This window comes from Musa acuminata, chromosome BXJ2-7 (genome assembly GCF_036884655.1).
Source record: "Musa acuminata AAA Group cultivar baxijiao chromosome BXJ2-7, Cavendish_Baxijiao_AAA, whole genome shotgun sequence".
Taxonomy (NCBI): Eukaryota; Viridiplantae; Streptophyta; class Magnoliopsida; order Zingiberales; family Musaceae; genus Musa; species Musa acuminata.
In genome coordinates, this window is record NC_088344.1 from 6,924,051 (window position 1) to 6,944,309 (window position 20,259).

At 38.2% G+C, this 20,259-nt stretch overlaps 2 protein-coding genes and 2 long non-coding RNA genes across 5 annotated transcripts; 2 read left to right on the forward strand and 2 right to left on the reverse strand.

The window, feature by feature from the left end:
• Positions 1–2,006: 2,006 nt before the first annotated feature.
• LOC135616904 (L-ascorbate oxidase-like) lies at positions 2,007–6,173 on the reverse strand. The gene is made up of 5 exons (XM_065116637.1): positions 5,916–6,173; positions 5,700–5,792; positions 5,291–5,503; positions 4,194–4,382; positions 2,007–3,082 (listed from the first exon to the last, which is right to left on the reverse strand). The coding sequence occupies exons 1-5, from the start codon at positions 6,171–6,173 to the stop codon at positions 2,120–2,122; spliced, it is 1,716 nt and encodes a 571-aa protein (XP_064972709.1). The 3' UTR covers positions 2,007–2,119.
• Positions 5,400–6,070, forward strand: LOC135616908 (uncharacterized). The gene is made up of 3 exons (XR_010488538.1): positions 5,400–5,536; positions 5,620–5,862; positions 5,935–6,070. It is a non-coding gene; the product is annotated as an uncharacterized LOC135616908 (long non-coding RNA).
• Positions 6,174–10,963: 4,790 nt separating the features above from the next.
• On the reverse strand, positions 10,964–14,611 carry LOC135616906 (L-ascorbate oxidase-like). The gene is made up of 5 exons (XM_065116638.1): positions 14,354–14,611; positions 14,138–14,230; positions 13,729–13,941; positions 12,632–12,820; positions 10,964–11,520 (listed from the first exon to the last, which is right to left on the reverse strand). The coding sequence occupies exons 1-5, from the start codon at positions 14,609–14,611 to the stop codon at positions 11,011–11,013; spliced, it is 1,263 nt and encodes a 420-aa protein (XP_064972710.1). The 3' UTR covers positions 10,964–11,010.
• LOC135616907 (uncharacterized) lies at positions 13,838–15,747 on the forward strand. Of its 2 annotated transcripts, XR_010488537.1 has the most exons (5): positions 13,838–13,974; positions 14,058–14,300; positions 14,373–14,964; positions 15,070–15,134; positions 15,214–15,747. It is a non-coding gene; the product is annotated as an uncharacterized LOC135616907 (long non-coding RNA). The 2 variants fall into 2 exon arrangements; XR_010488536.1 differs by having other exon boundaries at positions 14,373–15,134.
• The last annotated feature ends 4,512 nt before the right edge of the window (positions 15,748–20,259 follow it).

Sequence of the window (20,259 nt, forward strand, 5' to 3'; positions counted from 1 at the left end):
TAGAATAAACACAAATTATATTTTTTATTTATAAATCTTTACCAATTTCAGAAATTTTATTTACATACTACGCAACCTAATAATTATTCCATAAAAATGCAATTAATCATAATTAAGACGAGATGGTTAATTCTCCAAACAACAAAAATAAATATTTAATCCCAGATTTTAAGCTTTTAGAAGAGATCATAGTTGTCGTCACCAAAATGTTGAGTTAGGGTTGACAGATATGGCAAGTGGTTGCAACCTGTGCAAGTTAAGCCACAACTCTAACACCCTATGATCACCACCGTCCATGTCCTCATCATTCGCTTTGTGATTCTCGTCAATTCCTCGTCTAAAAAATTGTCCATCCTCTTCATTTCCTTCTTTTATGGCTTCATTCTCGTCATGAGAATAATAATAACTTCGACTATACCCCGTGTTCATAATGTCGATGGGGAGCGCGAATCTTGGGGCTCTGCTTTATTGCAGAGCGATTTTGATGTATTTTTCAACTTGATTCTAGTGCAAATGCATTAACCTTCAGCACAAATAGTTATTAAAATTACTTGTCAAAGCTGTGTTTAGAATATTGAGACGAGATAGTGAATGCTAAGAAACTGCATAAAACTGCTATGTATTACATAGGGGACTGAGAAGTAGTTTTAAGTTGCAGGCTTGGAATGTAGAAGAATTATTAAATTCTTTTATCAAGATACATAAAGCAAAGTAATAATGAAGAAATATCACTCTCAGACATGCAATTCAACAATGGGCTTACTTGCAGTAAGCTACCGAAGATATCAAGGTTAATAATGCAGTGAAGCTTCAAATGGCTGCCAAAGATGTCAACATTTTGGATATTGCATGGGTTGAGAAGTCCAATGAAATCATGTTAAAATATGCACTAGAAGCACAACCAATAATTTTTAAGCTGTAGTAACACCAAATGAAGATGATAGTTGGAAGCCTAATTTATTATTTGCAAGAGTTCCGCTATGCTTTCTTTGTGTCTTCGAATTACCTAAATGAAGTTGGTGTAAGACACCAATGCTGCCACTCGTGAAATAATGCATTAGAAGAGACGAAAACCAAAAGAATATAGTTATGGTTATGAGGACCTAGGAGTCTTGTTCCAAATGCATACCAAGCAAAGAGGCTCTGGTTGGAGTCTGTTTAGTGTTCTATTTGTTAGACATTGTTGAGAACATCTCAGTAATGTTGTTCAACAGTTAAGATTGTTGAGAACATCTCAGTAATGTTTGTTAAGGCTGGTCTGTCTTTGATTCGGAGTGCGCATCATCTAGAGGGGTTTCATAGACATAGTAGAAGAGACATGATGTTGAATCTTCAAATATAGGCTGCTGAAGTGGAAGCAACAAGGAGGTATAATTGAAACATACCGGGCATTTGATGGCTCGTTTGATGAGGTTCATAAAACCTTTCTTGAAGAGGCTGCTTATGTCAATAATCAGATATTCAGTATACTGGTGAGGCAATGATCAGATATGTGTGGTGGATTTCTCAGAAAATACATGAAGAGTTGGAAGCACTTCAATTCCAAATTGAACTTAAAATTTTTATCTATCAGAATTTCTGATCTGTAGATAATGCGAGCTTCTGATTTTTCTAATTGACTATTGTTTGACAAGCAATTGCATTGCTTGCGTGTGTTCCATTTACAGGTAGATGTCTACTCAGCCCTCTCCATGTTATGCACTATAATACATTTAGCACTACTGCTTATGGTCAGATTTAGATATCGACGGCTACACATTATTTTAATGCGTTAGCTAAGGGCATAAATTTGCAAATCCAGGTTGACTGAATATTATGCACTGCTGTGTTGTTTCTTATGTCTGTTGAATCTCATTTCATGGTATCTTATCATCTCTAGTTAATCAATATCTTTGAAGCTACTCCTTTATTGTGCATTACCTTATCGACCTGTTCATTTCCTTTGGATTAACTGAAGTACTTCATATTCCACATGCACATTAGTTGTATCAGATAAACCACTAATCTGATTCCCAACGATGCCCACATTGTTTGCTGTTCTTGAAAGTTACATTCTTAAATTGCACAGTCTGATTGCTCGACCTCAAAATAATGGGAACATATGAATCGTCAGGGATACCTACTGTGGGAGGCTGTTGTTCATTAACTCCTTTGCCGTCATCCCACAAGTTATAGCATCTATTGGTATCATTGTTACAAGGTCAACACCTTCAGCAAAGATTACACCCATGCCCATGTGTAAATGTGGTTCTATATGGCAATGAAATGCCCAAACTCCAGGATTGTCTGCCACAAACCTTATTGCTGTCCAACCATAAGGAAAGATCACTACTGTGTTTCTGAGTGGCGGATTCTTTAGATTAAACTGCGATGCATCCTTCTCTTCAAACCTTTCATCCCCATATCCTAGCACCCAGAAATCATGCCCATGCAAGTGCCATGGATGTATTTCGCTGACATTGTCAGCGAGGACATTTGCATTTTGAAGAATTACATCAACGGTGCTGTTAAACTGGATCACATATGCATTACTACTTTGTCTCGAATTAGGATTTTTAGGAGGTTTCATCACATCATAATCTGAGGAGAAGTTATCAGGTGGCGTGTTAGGATCAAATGCATCCTTCAAATGATATCTCATGGACCCTAAATAAGGAGTGGGAGGAAGAGCTAATGAGACGTCGTTGATAGACCACTTGGTATAACCATTGATTTTGTTTTGTGTGTTGAGCAGGGCGATCTGCCGTTCAGCATGTGATGGGGGCTTTGGTGTGCCTTGTCGGGCTAGGATTTTGCGAGAGAACGACTTGCTGTGGTTATAGTCATTCCATTCGGGCGTAACTGGAGGACTAGATTCAGGTAACTTAGATGGGGAATTAGGTTGGTAATTTATGATAGCTAAAGCAGGTTGGGTATTGGGTTTCCTTCCCCTGACACCAACGGAAAGCCAATAGTTTGATGATGAATTCTGGTCTGTGTTGATGAGTACTGAGTAGCTTTCACCTGAATATATGTCCATATCATCGACAGTGAATGGTTCAACATAGTTGCCATCTGCTTCCACCACCATCATCTTGTGATTCTGCATACAAGACAATTGCAACCATGACATAGGACATGATTGTTTTTATTTGCCGCACAATATATTATCTCCTTATGATAATAGATAAATAGAAATACTGTTAGAAGAAGTAGAATTTTAGGATAACGAGGAAAAGAATTATCTGGAGCATATTGCAGTACAGGCAAATACAGTGTCCTGATGTCTGTATGGGTACTAAATAATGTGAGATCCACAGTATGGACTATTTTTTTGCTTAATATTTCAGCAATAGTCTTTGGTTTTTACCTGAACAGTGTTTGTGGATAAGGCTCTTGTTCTGGAAACTGTCATTTGTCATGCAATGATTTTATTCCTGCTAGGCTGTTGCTATACCTATATACCGTAAGCTATCAGGGCATCCTGTGCAGCATCAGTTTTTCCCAAAGGTATAGTTAGCATTTCATTAACTATTCCTTTTAACCTTATTACTAAATATATAGCTTAGTCTGCTGATCATATATAGGGAATTTCAGTTTTCTTCCATCAAACTATTCTTTTGTTTTTAGGCTGTATCACATGGTCATATGAAGAACCATTACCAAGCATCTAATCTTCGTATCCTCTTCTGCAACTTTAGGACCCATCCATTTTTCTCTTTTGTTCCTTTCAGGAGTGACGTGACTTGCTTGCAAGAAATGATGCTCAACTATCCAAATAATATAAGAATTTCCATGTTTGGGTTGTTTAGTTGCAACAATTGACTTACTAAATGGCTTGTGAACACTTCATTAAAGTTCTAACTTTGTGTTCATATATGTCTGTTTTCATGCTGATCACTATCAACTTAAACCAGTTGGAACTACATGATGTCTGGTATGTCGTCTTTTATGTTTGGTTTTCTCTCACATCGGTTCTTGCATTTATCATAGTTTAGAATTCAATAAAGGGCTCTTCTGTATTCTACCAATGCATTTCTAGATGCCTATTTTGGTCTCTTAGAGTTGAACCTACCTAGTTCATTTCTTGGTGTAGAGGGAGGTTGTCACCAGAGTTCCTTGGTGTTCTTACTTAGAGATTAGTATCTTAGATGGAAAACATAACAAATCGAGAAATGAAATTTAAGCTTGTAAAGCATTGATGGTTTACTTACGCCAATGGCCAGATTGAGAGATGAAAGCGAGGTGGTGCTTGTAACTCTCAGCCTATATGTCTTGCCCGGAAGCACAGGGAGCACAACCGGTGCACAATCTTTGCTTGTTAACTTGCATGTGCTCGATCCCTCCATCAGATGTGCGGCCAGCGAGCAGTTGTACTGCCCCCTCCCATTGATCAACAGTGACTGCATCCAACAACAAGCCAAATAAGCGGGAACACAACAGAAGATTCCATAACTCATCGTGCTGGAAGCTTTCACAGTTTTGTTCTAAAGAGTTCTCTTTGACCCGTGGCAGGACACCACTTATAAGGTAAGAATGTTAAGTGTTTCTCCATCAGTGAGTCACCGTCTTAGCTGCTTTAATAATTCAAAAGGTGGTGCAATTTGGATGACATGCGGTCCATTCTCTTCCTCCCATATTGCTTTTACCATTGGTCTGTCTGTGTACGTTGCCTCGTTGCAGCTAAGCCATCTATCTCGGTTCTCAGGCCAAGTCAACCATCAATCATCGTCCTCCCCAGTGGAGGACAACTACTCGCTGGCAGGTGTGTTTAAACTGCCGAACATTAATAGGTGGGCACTCCAAAATTCTGTTCGTTCTTTCACTGACGATCTTATAATCTGAATGATCGTTTGCGACAGATGGTGGCCTACTTCTCCGGACAGCTTCAGATGCCCATCTCCGCGTGCTAATTAAAAAGGTGAGGCAGTTCTTGAAATCGACGATTATATTTGCTAAGTGTCAATTTATGCAATTTTTTTTAGAGCAACTGCTTTTTCCTCGTGCTATGTGGTTCTCAATTGTTCTAGTTTTAAATGTTGTTGTAGTCAAAGGATAACTTGGACTAACGAGTACCGAAAAAGCTGACAGTGCCTGTGATGGTGGGTTTTGGGTGGATGCAATAGGTGGCTGTCGAAAGCTCGACAGACCAAAACCACGCACGAAGCACTAAGGCAGGATGGTATCATTAATCTAGTCAATCAAAGAACGACAATTGAGGTTTAGTTTTACGTTTCTTATAGGATATCACAGTAGCATACTGGAGATTAATAGATGAGTCATTTTCAAGGCTAAATGATGCATCACTTACCTGGGGTTCTCCAATCCATCGAAAGGGTTTGGAAGAGAGTCCCACCATTTGGTCATATATGCTCTGGTGATACCAGTCGCTCAACAATAGGTTGATCTCTCCGTCGTAGTGGAAGGGCTCCTCCTCCCCGTCGGCCACTTCCACTATCAAAGACCCGTACAGCCCGGCCGCCCTCTGCATCCCGTAATGCCCGTGGTAGAAATATGTTCCTGCCTATTTGCACGGTCATCAAGTCAAAAGAAAAAGGTGCATTAATGGTTGCTTTTGGTAATAAATGAAGTAACTTTTGTTTCTGAAAGAAAAAAAAAACTTTTTTTTTTTTGGTGAAGGCAAATAAATAGAGTAAATACAGATGCAGCTGCATGATACGTGAGAGACTAATCTGAGGAATGATAAGGAGATGAGTTACCTTATCGACCTGAAATATGTAAACAAAAGTCTCTTCAGGATTGGTGGCGCACTGTGAGATGGAAGCTGTTCCATCAGCCCATGGTGTTCCATACTGGTTGCAGCCAGTGACATGCAGATTTGTAAGCATAATAATAGCAAGGACATGAACGAATAAGATGAAGGTATGTTTCTTTCTCCTCCATGCAGCTAGCTAGGGTTTCACTGTTTTACCAACCTGTCTGATGCCATGCCAGTGGATGACAACTCCCTCGGTGTGAAGGGCGTTCTTCATCTCGACATGGATGGTGTCGCCGGCCTTGGCGCGGATGGTCGGTCCGGGGAACTGGCCGTTGATCCCAAGTAGAATCTTCTCCTCGCAGTCCGGCGACGCATACATGTAACCCACCTCCCACTCGAAATGCCTGGTCATTGAAGCCAAGCCAGCCTGCAGCAGGAGTGAGATGATACAAGAGACGTACAGAAGCGAGCCCATAGTCGAATGGTAGTATTATCCGGTTGAACTAGCGAGTGGTAGCCGATGGAGTGTTTGGAAACAGGTGGAGATGAAGGTTGAAGGGGAAGACTAGGAGGGAGGAGAATTAGAAAGACTGTGGATGAAGCAGCATTTTTCTTGAGTTGGTTGGAGCAACTATGCTGCAGTGGGTGCTTTTTTATAGTGGGAGATGGGTTTAAATTAGAGTAAGGAATTATCAGAATTCTTAGTTGATTGTCACTTTTATTATATAGTGTATGATTTGAATCATAGTTTCTCATGTTACAAAGGAACAACTTCATGAGGTCCATCCTCAACAACTATTTTAAAGATAGATAACACTCAACAAGTACTATTTCAGTGTTTTCTTTTAACTGGTAACTCGATTTCTATTGCTATTGTCATCATTATTATTATTCTTATTTCACTAACAACACTTGGAATTATTATTCTGCTTCACATAACCTTTAAATTCCTTGCAGAGCATAACAGGTGGTGTCGATGATGGTCTTTGGGATAGTAGAGCATCTTTCTCCCGTATTGTGAGGTCAGGTTTTAATATCCTCCGGGCCCCACCTGTCAGGTAAGCTTTTGGGGCCATATTAAATCCAAGATATACATCATTCATTTTGTACGTTGTATCTGTTCGCGTCCTTGCGAATTATTGGATCCGGTCCCACAAGGCACGTGCTCCACGAGGGGAGGCAAGAGAGAGAGACATCTATCTGATTTGGTGAAGCAGTCACAACAATGGCGTTGAACATGATGTCTTTTGTCCGTTATAATGATTGCATTGTGTGTATCTTCGCAATTATGCCCCAATTTTAAGTGGCAATCGTAAATTTCCCACTTCGATTTCTCGATAGCCAAACGCCACACCACGCAATTTATTTTTCTATTTTAGAATTCATATGCTTCCGATTTATGTGATGAGTCATTCGTTCCCCGCAATAATAGACCGATGTGAAAGGTGAGAGGCGGTCAACAATGATAGGCCGTTGGCCTTATCTGCACCGGTGGGGGCTCGTGGCATGTGAACCAGAATTGAGAGCAGCCCACTTATCTACGCCATCTTCTCTTATCTCTTTCTGCCTGCCACAGACATTTATTCATCGTGCGCAATTCTTAAACGTCATGTGTCGCCATACTATGAGCAAATAGTATGGCTTGATATCATGGACCCTAAATAAGTGTTGAGATAACGTCATGTGTCGCCATACTATGAGCAAATACTATGGCTTGATATCATGGACCCTAAATAAGTGTTGAGATATGATTTATAGTTATCTATCTAGATTGTTATCATGATCTAGTGGTTACATGATGATTTCAATAACCACTTCAATCATGATCTAGTAGTTATCAGGTGGTTTCAATGAACTACCTTATGATCTAGTAGTTATAGGGTGGTTGTCACTAGGTCCTATAAATAGGACCGTAGTTCATCTAGCAAGAAATAGATAAAGAGACAGATAGATAGAGAGTCTGTGTGCACCACTTGGTATCTTGTAAGTGTTCCTCTTGCTTTTAATACTATATCAGTTTTCTTGAGTCGAAAGGATTCTTTTTACTCGTATCGTAGTATTCTGTTTTTCCTTGCTCAACCCCTTATCCCTATCTTCTCGGGCAAAAGTTATGAAGACTCTATTCAAGTCTCAAGATTTTTGGGACTTAATAGAGAATGGATATGCAGATCCAGATAAAAAAATCAGGCTAAGGGAGAATAGAAAGAAGGACTCAAAGGCATTGTTCTTCATTCAATAAGCTGTACATGAGACGATCTTCTCAAGAATTACAGCAGCGACAACATCAAAGCAAGCTTGGTTGATACTTCAAAATGAATTTCAAGGCTCATCAAGGGTGATTACGGTAAAACTTCAAACCCTCTGTCGTGAGTTTGAAATTTTGTTCATGAAAAGCAATGAATCGGTGCAAGATTTTCTTTCTCGAGTGACTGAAATTGTTAGTAAAATGAAATCTTATGGTGAACATCTTTCTGATCATATAATTGTTGCAAAAGTTTTGAGAAGTTTAACTCCGAAATTTGATTATGTTGTTGCCGCAATTGAGGAATCAAAAGATTTATCTACTTATTCATTTGATGAACTAATGGGTTCCTTGCAAGCACATGAAGTAAGGTTGAACAGGTCATTTGAAAAAAGTGAAGAAAAAGCATTTCAGGTTAAGGGAGAGTCTTCTACTTCAAAAGAAGACAAAAAATCAACAGGAAGAGGACGTGGCAGAGGAGGATTTCGTGGTAGAGGAAATGGAAGAGGAAGATGACACTTTGATGAACAAGGGCAATCAAATTATGATAAAAAAAATTATAAAAGTGGAATTCAATGTCACTATTGTAAAAAGTTTGGTCACATGAAGGCAGATTACTGGAAAAGAGAAAAGCAAGCAAGCTATGTGGAGAAAAATGAAGAAAATAGTAAGTTGTTTACGACTCATTCACAAATTCATAACATCTCAAATGATATTTGGTTTCTGGATAGTGGATGTTCTAATCATATATCAGGCATAAAATCAATATTTAGAGATATTGATGAGACTCACAAATTGAACGTTAGACTTGGAGATAACAAGCAAATCCAAGTGGAAGGGAAATGAACAATTGAGGTGAAGACAAATCAAGGAAAGATAAAATACCTTGATAATGTTTTCTTTGTTCCTACTTTATCACATAACTTGTTGAGTGTTGGACAATTAGTAAATGATGGATATTCAGTAATATTTGATGATGGTTCATGCACTATTAGATAAGAAATCTGGTTTGATTATAGTAAATGTTTGTATGACACAAAACAAGATGTTTCCACTTGATGTGTCAAATATTGAAAGACATGCGCTTATCACAACTCAAAAGAATGAGTCTAGTTTATGGCATTTAAGATATGGACACCTTAACATTAAAGGTTTAAGGTTGTTAAGTCAAAAAGGAATGGTTTTTGGATTGCCTAAGATTAATACAAAATCATTTCCTATTGGAAAAGCATGGAGAGCATCTAATTGTCTTGAATTAATTCATGCTGACTTATGTGGACCTATGAATACAAAATCATTTGGTGGAAGTCAATATTTTTTATTGTTTACGGATGATTATAGTCGCATGAGTTGGGTATATTTTTTGAAATTGAAATCTGAAATATTTGATAATTTTCGAAAGTTTAAGGCACTTGTAGAAAGACAAAGTGGTAGATATATAAAGACACTTCGGATAGATAGAGGTGGTGAATTTTTATCTAATGAGTTTAGTTCTTTTTGTGAAGAAAATAGTATTCATAGAGAATTGACAGCACCATATACACCGGAGCAGAATGGTGTAGCTGAGCGCAAGAATCGGACTGTCGTTGAAATGGCAAGAAGTTTGCTTAAGGGAAAACATCTTCCAAATCAGTTTTGGGCAGAAGCAGTTGCAACAGCAGTTTATTTGTTGAATATTTCACCAACAAAGGCTGTTATGAATCGAACTCTTTTTGAGGCTTGGTATGGTATGAAACCAAGTGTTAGACATCTAAGAATTTTTGGTTGTATTGCTTATGCTTTAGTGAATTCACAAAATCATCACAAGCTTGATGAAAAATCAGAGAAATGTATTTTAATTGGTTATTCTTTACAATCGAAAGCATATCAATTATATAACCCTGTTAGTGGCAAAGTTATTATTAACAGAAATGTTATGTTTGATGAAAGGGCAAGTTGGAATTGGGAGACCAATAAAGGTGAAACACAAATGCAGATTCCAACAGAACTAGACAGTCCGTAAAAACAAGTGACAGATCCTGCTCCAACAAATTCATCGTCAACCTCACCCAATAGCAGTTCAAATTCGGATTCCTCAGATGAAACCCCTCCAAGAAATTTCAGATCACTGACAGAAATTTATAACTCAACATTTGCTTTGTTTATTTTAGATCCGACAACTTTTGAGGAAGCAGTATAGCTCTTTATGCTTATTAGGCTTATGATCACCTTCTAGTTTCATCGTTTAAAGAAGAAGAAGACACTCTATTTTAGGAGCGGGTTGACTTTTGAACTCGGAGCAACCAGACTGTGTCGTTAAGGTGGAAAGGAAAGTTACCAAACCCCGGACAGGTTCTCAATAGTCTAGGCGCCATCCCGAGTAGCAAGAGTTAGATTTGAGTCTCGTTCCCGTTCTAAAGTAAGGTTAAGGCAATGTTGTTGGGTATAGAAGAATTCTTGGTTCATCCGGATAAGAGATAGAGGCTCTTAGTTAAAAAAGAGGAATGGAGAAAAGCAATGAAGGAGGAAATCAAGTCAATTGAGAAGAATGAAACTTGGGAGCTAATGGATCTACCGAAAGAAAAGAAAGCGATTGGGTTAAAATGGATGTTCAAAACAAAATTTAAATGTAAATTATTTGATTTCACTGATAGTGATTGTGCAGGAGCTTTAGATGATCGAAAGAGTACTTCAGGCAAGTGGAGCCATAACAATGAAGTATTATGGAACAGATGAACAAGTTGCGGATATCCTCACCAAATAACATCCAAGAATATTTATGTCGCAAATTGGTGTATGCAACTATGAATCAAGGGGGAGTGTTGAGATATGATTCATAGTTATCTATCTAGATTGTTATCATGATCTAGTGATTACATGATGATTTCAATAACCACTTCAATCATAATCTAGTAGTTATCAGGTGGTTTCAATAACTACCTTATGATCTAGTAGTTATAGGGTGGTTGTCACTAGGTCCTATAAATAGGACCGTAGTTCATCTAGCAAGAAATAGAGAAAGAGACAGATAGATAGAGAGTCTGTGTGCACTTGGTATCTTGTAAGTTTTCCTCCTGCTTTTAATACTATATCAATTTTCTTGAGTCGAAAGGATTCTTTTTACTCGTATCGTAGTATTCTGTTTTTCCTTGCTCCTCCATCCCCAACAATAAGGAGTGGGAGGAAGAGCTAATGAGATGTTGTTGATAGACCACTTGATATAACCATTGATTTTGTTTTGTGTGTTGAGCAAGGCGATCTGCCGTTCAGCATATGATGGGGGCTTTGGTGTGCCTTGTCGGGCTAGGGTTTTGCGAGAGAACGACTTGCTGTGGTTATAGTCATTCCATTCGGGCGTAACTGGAGGACTAGATTCAGGTAACTTAGATGGGGAATTAGGTTGGTAATTTATGATAGCTAAAGCAGGTTGGGTATTGGGTTTCCTTCCCCTGACACCAACGGAAAGCCAATAGTTTGATGATGAATTCTGGTCTGTGTTGATGAGTACTGAGTAGCTTTCACCTGAATATATGTCCATATCATCGACAGTGAATGGTTCAACATAGTTGCCATCTGCTTCCACCACCATCATCTTGTGATTCTGCATACAAGACAATTGCAACCATGACATAGGACATGATTGTTTTTATTTGCCGCACAATATATTATCTCCTTATGATAATAGATAAATAGAAATACTGTTAGAAGAAGTAGAATTTTAGGATAACGAGGAAAAGAATTATCTGGAGCATATTGCAGTACAGGCAAATACAGTGTCCTGATGTCTGTATGGGTACTAAATAATGTGAGATCCACAGTATGGACTATTTTTTTGCTTAATATTTCAGCAATAGTCTTTGGTTTTTACCTGAACAGTGTTTGTGGATAAGGCTCTTGTTCTGGAAACTGTCATTTTTCATGCAATGATTTTATTCCTGCTAGGCTGTTGCTATACCTATATACCGTAAGCTATCAGGGCATCCTGTGCAGCATCAGTTTTTCCCAAAGGTATAGTTAGCATTTCATTAACTATTCCTTTTAACCTTATTACTAAATATATAGCTTAGTCTGCTGATCATATATAGGGAATTTCAGTTTTCTTCCATCAAACTATTCTTTTGTTTTTAGGCTGTATCACATGGTCATATGAAGAACCATTACCAAGCATCTAATCTTCGTATCCTCTTCTGCAACTTTAGGACCCATCCATTTTTCTCTTTTGTTCCTTTCAGGAGTGACGTGACTTGCTTGCAAGAAATGATGCTCAACTATCCAAATAATATAAGAATTTCCATGTTTGGGTTGTTTAGTTGCAACAATTGACTTACTAAATGGCTTGTGAACACTTCATTAAAGTTCTAACTTTGTGTTCATATATGTCTGTTTTCATGCTGATCACTATCAACTTAAACCAGTTGGAACTACATGATGTCTGGTATGTCGTCTTTTATGTTTGGTTTTCTCTCACATCGGTTCTTGCATTTATCATAGTTTAGAATTCAATAAAGGGCTCTTCTGTATTCTACCAATGCATTTCTAGATGCCTATTTTGGTCTCTTAGAGTTGAACCTACCTAGTTCATTTCTTGGTGTAGAGGGAGGTTGTCACCAGAGTTCCTTGGTGTTCTTACTTAGAGATTAGTATCTTAGATGGAAAACATAACAAATCGAGAAATGAAATTTAAGCTTGTAAAGCATTGATGGTTTACTTACGCCAATGGCCAGATTGAGAGATGAAAGCGAGGTGGTGCTTGTAACTCTCAGCCTATATGTCTTGCCCGGAAGCACAGGGAGCACAACCGGTGCACAATCTTTGCTTGTTAACTTGCATGTGCTCGATCCCTCCATCAGATGTGCGGCCAGCGAGCAGTTGTACTGCCCCCTCCCATTGATCAACAGTGACTGCATCCAACAACAAGCCAAATAAGCGGGAACACAACAGAAGATTCCATAACTCATCGTGCTGGAAGCTTTCACAGTTTTGTTCTAAAGAGTTCTCTTTGACCCGTGGCAGGACACCACTTATAAGGTAAGAATGTTAAGTGTTACTCCATCAGTGAGTCACCGTCTTAGCTGCTTTAATAATTCAAAAGGTGGTGCAATTTGGATGACATGCGGTCCATTCTCTTCCTCCCAAATTGCTTTTACCATTGGTCTGTCTGTGTACGTTGCCTCGTTGCAGCTAAGCCATCTATCTCGGTTCTCAGGCCAAGTCAACCATCAATCATCGTCCTCCCCAGTGGAGGACAACTACTCGCTGGCAGGTGTGTTTAAACTGCCGAACATTAATAGGTGGGCACTCCAAAATTCTGTTCGTTCTTTCACTGACGATCTTATAATCTGAATGATCGTTTGCGACAGATGGTGGCCTACTTCTCCGGACAGCTTCAGATGCCCATCTCCGCGTGCTAATTAAAAAGGTGAGGCAGTTCTTGAAATCGACGATTATATTTGCTAAGTGTCAATTTATGCAATTTTTTTTAGAGCAACTGCTTTTTCCTCGTGCTATGTGGTTCTCAATTGTTCTAGTTTTAAATGTTGTTGTAGTCAAAGGATAACTTGGACTAACGAGTACCGAAAAAGCTGACAGTGCCTGTGATGGTGGGTTTTGGGTGGATGCAATAGGTGGCTGTCGAAAGCTCGACAGACCAAAACCACGCACGAAGCACTAAGGCAGGATGGTATCATTAATCTAGTCAATCAAAGAACGACAATTGAGGTTTAGTTTTACGTTTCTTATAGGATATCACAGTAGCATACTGGAGATTAATAGATGAGTCATTTTCAAGGCTAAATGATGCATCACTTACCTGGGGTTCTCCAATCCATCGAAAGGGTTTGGAAGAGAGTCCCACCATTTGGTCATATATGCTCTGGTGATACCAGTCGCTCAACAATAGGTTGATCTCTCCGTCGTAGTGGAAGGGCTCCTCCTCCCCGTCGGCCACTTCCACTATCAAAGACCCGTACAGCCCGGCCGCCCTCTGCATCCCGTAATGCCCGTGGTAGAAATATGTTCCTGCCTATTTGCACGGTCATCAAGTCAAAAGAAAAAGGTGCATTAATGGTTGCTTTTGGTAATAAATGAAGTAACTTTTGTTTCTGAAAGAAAAAAAAAACTTTTTTTTTTTTGGTGAAGGCAAATAAATAGAGTAAATACAGATGCAGCTGCATGATACGTGAGTGACTAATCTGAGGAATGATAAGGAGATGAGTTACCTTATCGACCTGAAATATGTAAACAAAAGTCTCTTCAGGATTGGTGGCGCACTGTGAGATGGAAGCTGTTCCATCAGCCCATGGTGTTCCATACTGGTTGCAGCCAGTGACATGCAGATTTGTAAGCATAATAATAGCAAGGACATGAACGAATAAGATGAAGGTATGTTTCTTTCTCCTCCATGCAGCTAGCTAGGGTTTCACTGTTTTACCAACCTGTCTGATGCCATGCCAGTGGATGACAACTCCCTCGGTGTGAAGGGCGTTCTTCATCTCGACATGGATGGTGTCGCCGGCCTTGGCGCGGATGGTCGGTCCGGGGAACTGGCCGTTGATCCCAAGTAGAATCTTCTCCTCGCAGTCCGGCGACGCATACATGTAACCCACCTCCCACTCGAAATGCCTGGTCTTTGAAGCCAAGCCAGCCTGCAGCAGGAGTGAGATGATACAAGAGACGTACAGAAGCGAGCTCATAGTCAAATGGTAGTATTATCCGGTTGAACTAGCGAGTGGTAGCCGATGGAGTGTTTGGAAACAGGTGGAGATGAAGGTTGAAGGGGAAGACTAAGAGGGAGGAGAATTAGAAAGACCGTGGAAGAAGCAGCATTTTTCTCGAGTTGGTTGGAGCAACTATGCTGCAGTGGGTGCTTTTTTTATAGTGGGAGATGGGTTTAAATTAGAGTAAGGAATTATCAGAATTCTTAGTTGATTGTCACTTTTATTATATAGGGTATGATTTGAATCATAGTTTCTCATGTTACAAAGGAACAACTTTATGAGGTCCATCCTCAACAACTATTTTAAAGATAGATAAAGAGAGAGAACTGGTAACTTGATTTCTGTTGCTATTGTCATCATTATTATTATTCTTATTTCACTAACAACACTTGGAATTATTATTCTGCTTCCCATAACCTTTAAATTCCTTGCAGAGCATAACAGGTGGTGTCCATGATGGTCTTTGGGACAGTAGAGCATCTTTCTCCCGTATTGTGAGGTCATCAGGTTTTAATATCCTTCCTATTCAAGCAATACTTTTCATGAAGTTCATCTTGTGGTTTCTCCTGATTTACCAGGCACATGGTAGGGAATCATGCCAAAAGAGAGTTGGGTTGATTTATATAAAGAAGACGAATAGTAATCAACATCAGCTACTTGCATCACTTTGACGAGGTGACCAGAATCTTTTGAACGTTGATGCAACTTGCTTCGGCTACTTGCACCAATCACTTGTGAACAAAAAGAACCAAGAATCCAAGGAGGAACAAGAAGACAATCTGAAGAATGAAGAATGGTACAATATGCCTCGGCTACTTGCATCGCCTTTGACGGGGCGAAATGAATCTTATGAAGAATGGTACAGCATGCTTCGGCTACTTGCATCACTTTGGAAGAACCTAAAGAATGGGTCCATCAGATCACCTCAAGCATTTTGTGGCACAAGTTCTCCAGAATATGCATCTATAGCATGTATTTAGAGCTGTCAGATTTCAAAAACCCTTGTTATTTGGGCAGCATGTCAGGAACATTGTCACCATGAAGCTCCGAAGCACATCCTTTTTTAGTATCTGTAATTAATGGCACTGTATTTACTGAATGCTGTATGTTTAGTGTTTGTGTGTGGGCAACATTTTGCTCTGCCATCCACTGTGATAGTTTGCTACATTTTTGGGGTATCTCTTTATGTCCAATGTGTTACACCTACACATTACTTTAAAGAAAAAGAATTCCACCACATTGCTTTGCAAGTATACTAACAAAAATCATGTGTGAAGAACAGCCAGATCATAGATACATTGTTCATATATTGTTTATCCATGAGCCTACATACGTGTCTGTAATCATGGCTGCTACCCACATCTTTTGCAGCATGGGATGCCTGCCTCACCACATTACTGTTCTTTCTTCTTGATGCTGCAGCCGAGGTCTTATCTGGTGCCTGTACTTCACATCAAGGCACTCATTCCACCACTGCAGCTCCAGAAGAGAGAGAAAAAAATAACCATTAAAGTGAAACATTAGGAGACCATCCACTGTTTCATCTCTCCGGTCTCGCTACTGAGATAAAGAGCACAGTGAAGCTGTTGTGATCGAGGAAGGTGTGACAGCTACAATTAGAGATGGAGTGTAGTGAATTCATGTAAAATATCTTATGGATTTAAAGAAGATAATTGTTATGCTAATTGACCAGTAAACTTTGCTCGAATTAACAGTAAATATAGTTAATCTTTTTCAAAGAAAGATCCTAACTTTGAATCTTTTTGAAACTTTATGAAAAATAAAATCTCTCATGTAAATTTAAAGAAGGTAACTGATAATTGACCGGTAAACTTTGTTAAAATTAACAAGGTTGATTAGGTTTTAAGGAGAAAATAGCATCCAGAATTGTAAATTCTGAGATGCTATGACTTTTTGAGATGGTATTTATAATAGATTCACTTATGGGCGGATTTTGGTACAATGATGAAATTATTCTTTTACGACTTAATAGATCAAGATTCGAATCACAAAAATATTTTTTTAAATATTTAAAAAATAAGATTATCTATATTGATCCTCTTGCAATCTCATACTGGCAGGAGCCACACACAAAAAAAAAAAACTCATTTTTGTGCTGGTGTGGGACTAACGCATGCTCAACTTACTACCATTTACATAATATTTCTATTACTTCGGGACAAGTTGTGCCCAAAATATTAATTAGGTGAGAATTGAAAACAATTATTCCATTTCTTTGTGGTGAAGTCTTTCTGATATCAAGTTGGAAAATTTTCACATATGCCTTTTGCCAGGAAACGTAGCAGTTGTGTTATAATGTGGTTTCAGCATATGGTTTGATCTGTTGGAATATTGTATCATATATTATCTTAATTAAGATAAAAATTAATTTTTAAGATATCTAATTGATAAGTTAATATTTAGTCGTCATCCGACCTTATAAGTTCACAAGAGATTGTCTGTTTTAAGTACGACTGTATGATTTTGTCCTTTTTGAAGCTTAAGAATCTCAAAATGAACCTATGAGAGTAAAAATAATTTGATGAACTTATGAACTATTGATTTATAAGATTAAATAATTTCTTTACTCCTCAATCAATATAAGATTAAATATTTTTATCACTAATAAAATTATATTATGATGGATCTTTATACAAAGGATGTATCATCTTATCACGAAAATGATCAAATGAGGAAGAGATTTAGAGAGTTTGTGACATTAAAAGAGAAATATTGGGAGTATCAATGCTTTCGTTTGTTTTATGTTTACTGTTTTATTTTCATGCATTTGTTGAGATTTTCTTGATTAATGTAATTACTATTTTGATTAATTGGGATTCAACACATAGGATTCTATCAGTGCCTATCGGATATGTCATGTAAATCATCGAAGAGTCTGTTGTCTATATACAGTATAAAATGATTTTATTCAATATATTAAATGAATACTTATGATTCTTACAAATAAATATGTACTAAATTGATCGTCAGGAATTTATTCGAATAAATCCTATAGTATAATATTTTACATACGAGATATAGATATCTTATACTCTCGAATTAAGTAGGACAAGGGATAAGATACAAAAAATTTTCGTCTATAAAAAGGTTCCTACTCTCTTACGGAGGTGATAGTATCATCACACACAAGTCAAGTGGAATTAGTTTTACTAAGTCAAATCAACGATCAAATATGACGTTAATTACCATAATACGTGAAAGAAAGTAATTAAAAGAAAAAGGTCGTACAAGTGTTGATATGACATTTTTCTAATGACAATAATAAGCCAAAGAAGAGCAGATGGAGATGATGACCCAATGGCAACTTCGACCTTTTCGTTTTTTCCTTCATCATCTAACATGAAGGTCATTCTCGATATGTACCGTATGTTTGCATGTATGACATGGAAAAAAGGTTGCAGAAAGAAAAGGATATTTTTCTAAAAAGATGTAGAGGGGCTAATTATATATTATTTCTATAATTAGATTTTTTTAGTATCTTATCTTTATAATTAGATCTCTTTAGTATCTTAATCTATAGATTTAAAAAATTTATATTTGAATCTCTATAATAAAAAAAAAATATTTAACTTTATCTATCCTAACGTAATGGATAAAAATATAATTTTAATATCCTAATTATATTTTTATTTGTTATGTATTAATTAAAAAAAATAGTCAACTATTATGATGATGACGGACGATGATGTTGTTAGGGATTATAGGTGGTTGTTGTAGTGGTGATCGACGAGAACGATTCGGTGGTCGACCTTGTCGATGTCGATTCGAGCATTGACGATCGAGATGAGGGCGACGACTGCGATAACGACGAAGATTAAGAGACTTTGTGACTTCTTATATGGGAAGGAGAAATAGGAGGGAGAGTGACGACAGGAGGTGAGGCAAAAGGAGAGGAAGAAGAGGACGAGGATGATGGTCACTCTATGTAGTTCTGCAACCACATTAGTGTTACTCTGCATTTGCATCGGTGGGAGATTTGGCAAAGGCCTTGTGTCCCGTCGACATAGATATAGAGTGACACGATGTCAATGCAGATGCCTCACCTCCCTTCGATGCAAATGCAGAACAGTGCTAGAGAAGGAAGAGGAGGGAGAGCAACAAGCGAAGAGTGTACTGATTGATGTCCTCCGTCGATCGAACCTTGGAATGTCTAGTTGAATGAGACCGTGGGAGCTTCGTCGACTGTTGCCAGGATCGTGATTAGGCCACTTGCCTTTGGCTTCCAATCTGAGCAATTTTGTGGCTGTCTTCTTTCGCTCCTTGTTTATCATCACCGTTGTGGGTCCACGATGATGGTAACATGATCCTATGGCGGGGCTACGGTTTCGAGCTGAAGACCTGTCGCATTTGTAGTAACGGTGGCTACAGGAAGCATGTTGAGGTTGTTGTTGATGGCTTGCTCAATGAGGTTTGCACAGTAAACGAGGCAAGTTACGTGAGAGGCAAGCCAGACATCAATACAATCCAAGTGGAAGATGTGTTTATAACGAGGGAGGAGGCGAAGCTCCTTAGCGTCATCGAACTCGTTGAGGCATACTGCACACTCGAGCGCCCCCTTTCCTACCTTCAGCCCCTTAACCTTAGAGTATACTAGTATGAGAAACATCTCGAGGAACTCAGGGCTCAACCTTACTGTCGTCGAGAGTGGGCACTTGCGACGTGATGGTGCTACCATAATGGTCGACTATGAAATTTTAATTATGATATAATTGGGACATTAAAAATATCTTTTTGTCTATCATTTTCGTGTCATTACTATATATGTCTATCACATGCTATATCTTTTATCGGTAAAACTGATGATATTATGGTAAATAGGATTAAATATTTCACTTTCATAATTATAAGATTTTCAATATAAAATTTGTAAATGTAGAGATCGGGAGGTAATTTATAATTAGCCTCATGCAAAGAGACATAGTAGAAAATAACACAGATCAAATTACTTGAACATCTTTTATCTTAAATAACTATCTATATATTTTAAAGAAATCAAAATGAAAAATGGTCCGAGGACTATCAAAAACAACAATGAGAACTCTTGCTCCAATGGACGGGTGCTAGAAAATTTATTCGGACGGATTGATGGACTTCAATAATTCATAGAATAAACACAAATTATATTTTTTATTTATAAATCTTTACCAATTTCAGAAATTTTATTTACATACTACGCAACCTAATAATTATTCCATAAAAATGCAATTAATCATAATTAAGACGAGATGGTTAATTCTCCAAACAACAAAAATAAATATTTAATCCCAGATTTTAAGCTTTTAGAAGAGATCATAGTTGTCGTCACCAAAATGTTGAGTTAGGGTTGACAGATATGGCAAGTGGTTGCAACCTGTGCAAGTTAAGCCACAACTCTAACACCCTATGATCACCACCGTCCATGTCCTCATCATTCGCTTTGTGATTCTCGTCAATTCCTCGTCTAAAAAATTGTCCATCCTCTTCATTTCCTTCTTTTATGGCTTCATTCTCGTCATGAGAATAATAATAACTTCGACTATACCCCGTGTTCATAATGTCGATGGGGAGCGCGAATCTTGGGGCTCTGCTTTATTGCAGAGCGATTTTGATGTATTTTTCAACTT